General features: G+C 39.3%; 2 protein-coding genes across 3 annotated transcripts in view; both read left to right on the forward strand.

Annotated features, from left to right (window-relative positions):
* Positions 1-3663, forward strand: part of Cpne4 (copine 4) — a 542216-nt gene that overhangs the window by 439132 nt on the left and 99421 nt on the right. The gene's annotated exons all lie outside the window — the stretch shown is intronic.
* LOC101579090 (synaptosomal-associated protein 23) lies at positions 2693-3657 on the forward strand. The gene has a single exon (XM_004625019.2). It carries the CDS (start codon positions 2775-2777, stop codon positions 3408-3410), a length of 636 nt encoding a protein of 211 aa, XP_004625076.1. The 5' UTR covers positions 2693-2774; the 3' UTR covers positions 3411-3657.

The following is a 3663-nucleotide window of genomic DNA, read 5'->3' on the forward strand; positions in this document are numbered from 1 at the left end:
TTTGAAACTGGTTCATTGCTATTTTATCTTTTTTTCTCATTAAAATGAATAAAAAAATTTAAAAATTAAAAAAAATAAAATAAAATATGGAAACATTATGGGTAATTAGTAAGTAAGAGCTCTTTTGAATAGAAAACTCTTGCTGTTCATTTTGAAGGCCTAGACTCATTTCAGGATGGGGACAATTTTAGTTTGGACATCACAGATGGATGGTGTGCAAAACAGAAATATTATTCAATATACTCTTTCCTCTTTCAATTTGGAGAACTTCTTTCCAAATTGATTTCAGTCTTTCTGTTTCTTCCTCTAGGCAGTGATGGTTTGGTACCTGCAGCACCTCTCCTGTCAATCAATTCTTAGGTTAACGTTATTCTCAGTCTCATCTTCCTTATCTGAAAGCTGGGGTTTTCTGTTATTGCTGTTGTAATTCAATAGAATTACCTTTGTAATTTTTTTTTTGTATTTAGGACAGGGTCTACAGGGTCTTACTACACAGATCGGACTCTTAGTGATTCTCCTGTTTTCAGCCTCCCAAGTGCTGGGATTACAGGCGCACGCCACCACACCCAGTCTCCATCACCATTTCAGCATGTCCTATGGGCAGAGCCAGCGCTGCACACCAGGAATCGACCCCAGCCACTGCGCTCTGCCTAAGCAGGTGCTTTAGTCTGTTGAACTATCAGGCTGGCCCTAAATTTTGTTTTAAAGAGAAGCAAAGACATAGAAATATTATAATCTAAAATCAGGCTAATAGGAGAGTAACAATAATTAAAACATCACATACTGTTAACTTCATAGTAGTTACTCAGAGTACAAGATATAGGCATGAGATACTGCCCCAAAGATATTAGCATAAATCTTTCTTTTAATCAACTAAGAGAAACTAGCTGTATAACTATCTAAAGGTAGAATAATTGTTATTTCTTTGTTTATATCTAAGGATTTAGATTATGCCCAACTCTTCTTCACCTTCCTTGCTTATGCCTCTTATAGCCACATTACTAGTACCTAGAGATCATAGCATCCCAACACCTTTTCTATTCTCTTCCATCAGAGGATGGTGCTCTGAAATCTTTCTTTCACTTCTTACATCATTGCCCTCTTCTAAGAGCATGTGTGTGGTTCCGTCTAAAAACTGGACGCAGAAAATGGACAACATATATCTCGAGGTGAGATCATCTAGGAGCTTGTCAGAAATGTAACATCTCAAGCTCTACCCAAAACCGATTGAAACAGAAACCTAACCCCACAAGTAATTCTGGTGCATGTTGAGGTTTGAGAATCAGTGGTACAGGATATGCCACCATTGTGCCCCCTGATCATGGAAAGCCATAAAAGGACCACTAGTGCATGGGTACTTGGGTGTCATAAGCAGGTTTAAATTTCAAGTCTATTATTTCACCTGGAAGATAAGGAAAGCTAATACTTTTCAAAGTCTAAGGTTTTACCTGAGTTATGAGAAGTGCTCTTGGCGCCTATGGCATCACAGAGCTGACTTTAAGAAGTAGGATCTAGAAGAGACACTGCCAGACATAAACAGGTGTTTCCCTGGTGGCATGGAGACTCTGTACTGTCCAACTCTACAGAAACAGAATATTCCTCTGTAGTCTTTCACTGTATTGTTTCCCACAGGCACATTATGTTTTCTGTTCTATGAACATATGTGAGTTTACTCCCGCAGGGTAACACTGTAACACTGCCAAACAACTTCGTCAAAGTACAATCCTCAGAAATACAATAGAAAAGCATTTACTAGGAAGCCTGGTTTAGTATTGGCCAAAAGCGCAGGTGATTTTCTCTTAGTTAGCATTTAAGTTTATGTATAGCCAGCAGCTACTGCGTACATAGCAGAGATCAAGATATATTTGTCCAGTATCTTATACAGGCAGATCACTGTGTGTCTGATCTACACTGTGAGACCCTGTACACCCTGCACGCCCCAGGTTCCTTAAATGGAAAAGGGATTGTATGCTTTTGAAGAGTACTTAGACAACTTACAAATTGATTATCTATAATAGGCTTTTTAAACTATGATGGAGGGGCTGGGAGATGGCTCAGTGGAATAAGTACTTCTCTGGTGAGCACAAGGGCCTGAGTTCAATCCCCCCAGTTCCATCAAAAAATAAAAAAATAAAAAAAATAAACTATGATGGGACACTTTTGGGGCCAGTCCAAAAGTGATTATGTCTAAATCAGTTAGTAGGATAATAAAATTAAGAACCTTTGCTTCATGATAGGTGTCAGGTAATTTCAGAACCAGCAGATTTTCTGAGACTTTTTAACAACTGTTTTTCATGACCTAATTTAATTGAGAGATTACTAGACACAAATGTTAGAGAAATCATGAAATATAGTCATCCAACAGAACTCATATAAAAGTGTTCCAAAATTCAAAGTTCATTGTTGATCTTTATGCCTGAGCAAAAATCTACCCATTAGACAAGGTTGAAACCAAGTTGTTAAAAAGCTGTCCATAGAAGAATTTTTAGCTTAAAAGCTCATCTGTAATTGAACCTGAGTACCATTTAATGAGTTATCAATCCATTTTTCAGATATTATTAAGTGTCTATAATTTAGTAGGCCAAGAGAAAGAATACCCACTCCCCTTATTCACCATTTAGGTGTGATTTAGGCTTGCAAAGTAACATCACAAACCTGGGAAATCACTCTCTTCAAAGCTAGAAATTCGGAACTGCAGCGGCCGGACAGGAGTGGCCGGAACCTTTCGAATATCCACATTGCCACTGCTGTGCCTGGTAGAATTTTGATTCATCATGGATCACATGTCACCTGAAGATATTCAGCTAAGGGCTAACCAGCTTACTGATGAGTCTCTGGAAAGTACAAGGAAAATGCTTGACTTAGCCGTGCAGTCTCAAGATGCAGGAATCCAGACCATCACCATGCTGGGTGAACAAGGGGAACAACTAAACCGCATAGAAGAAGGCATGGATCAGATAAATAAAGATATGAGAGAGACAGAGAAGACTTTAACAGAACTCAACAAGTGCTGTGGCCTTTGTGTCTGTCCATGTAACAGGACGAAGAACTTTGAGTCTAGCAAGGCCTATAAGGCAACATGGGGAGAAGGCGAGGACAACTCACCTAGCAATGTGGTATCCAAGCAACCGGCCAGAGTTACAAATGGGCAGCCTCAGCAGCCAGCCACCGGAGCAGCCAGCGGCAAATACATTAAACGGATAACTAACGATGCCAGAGAAGAAGAGATGGAGGAAAACCTGACTCAAGTGGGCAATATCCTGGGAAATCTAAAGAACATGGCGTTGGACATGGGCAATGAAATTGAAGCTCAAAATCGGCAAATAGAATCAATCACAAAAAAGGTTGACACCAGCAAAGATCGTATTGATGTTGCCAATACCAAAGCAAAGAAACTTATTGACAGCTAAAGCCACTGCTGTACTTCATTACCATTTATTCACTTTTTTAGTTGCTCCTCCTATGCCAGTGCCTTTTCAGAGTTGGAAATTTTGATCTAATCTGAAGTTTTGTGCTGATTGGGAGGTAATGTAGAAAAACAGGCCAGTGGAGTAACAGCCTCCCTACTTTATTTTCTGTTTCTCTTGAAGGTAGACTACTGCTCTGTCCTCACTGTTTTTCTATTCATAGTCGTAGATTGGTTTTCATACATCACATCTAGTG

This window comes from Octodon degus, unplaced genomic scaffold (genome assembly GCF_000260255.1).
Source record: "Octodon degus isolate 3935 unplaced genomic scaffold, OctDeg1.0 scaffold00008, whole genome shotgun sequence".
NCBI classification, from domain to species: domain Eukaryota; kingdom Metazoa; phylum Chordata; class Mammalia; order Rodentia; family Octodontidae; genus Octodon; species Octodon degus.

Coding starts and splice junctions, on each gene's coding strand:
- LOC101579090 (XM_004625019.2), top strand. CDS start 2,775: ATGGATCACATGTCACCTGAAGATATTCAGCTAAGGGCTAACCAGCTT.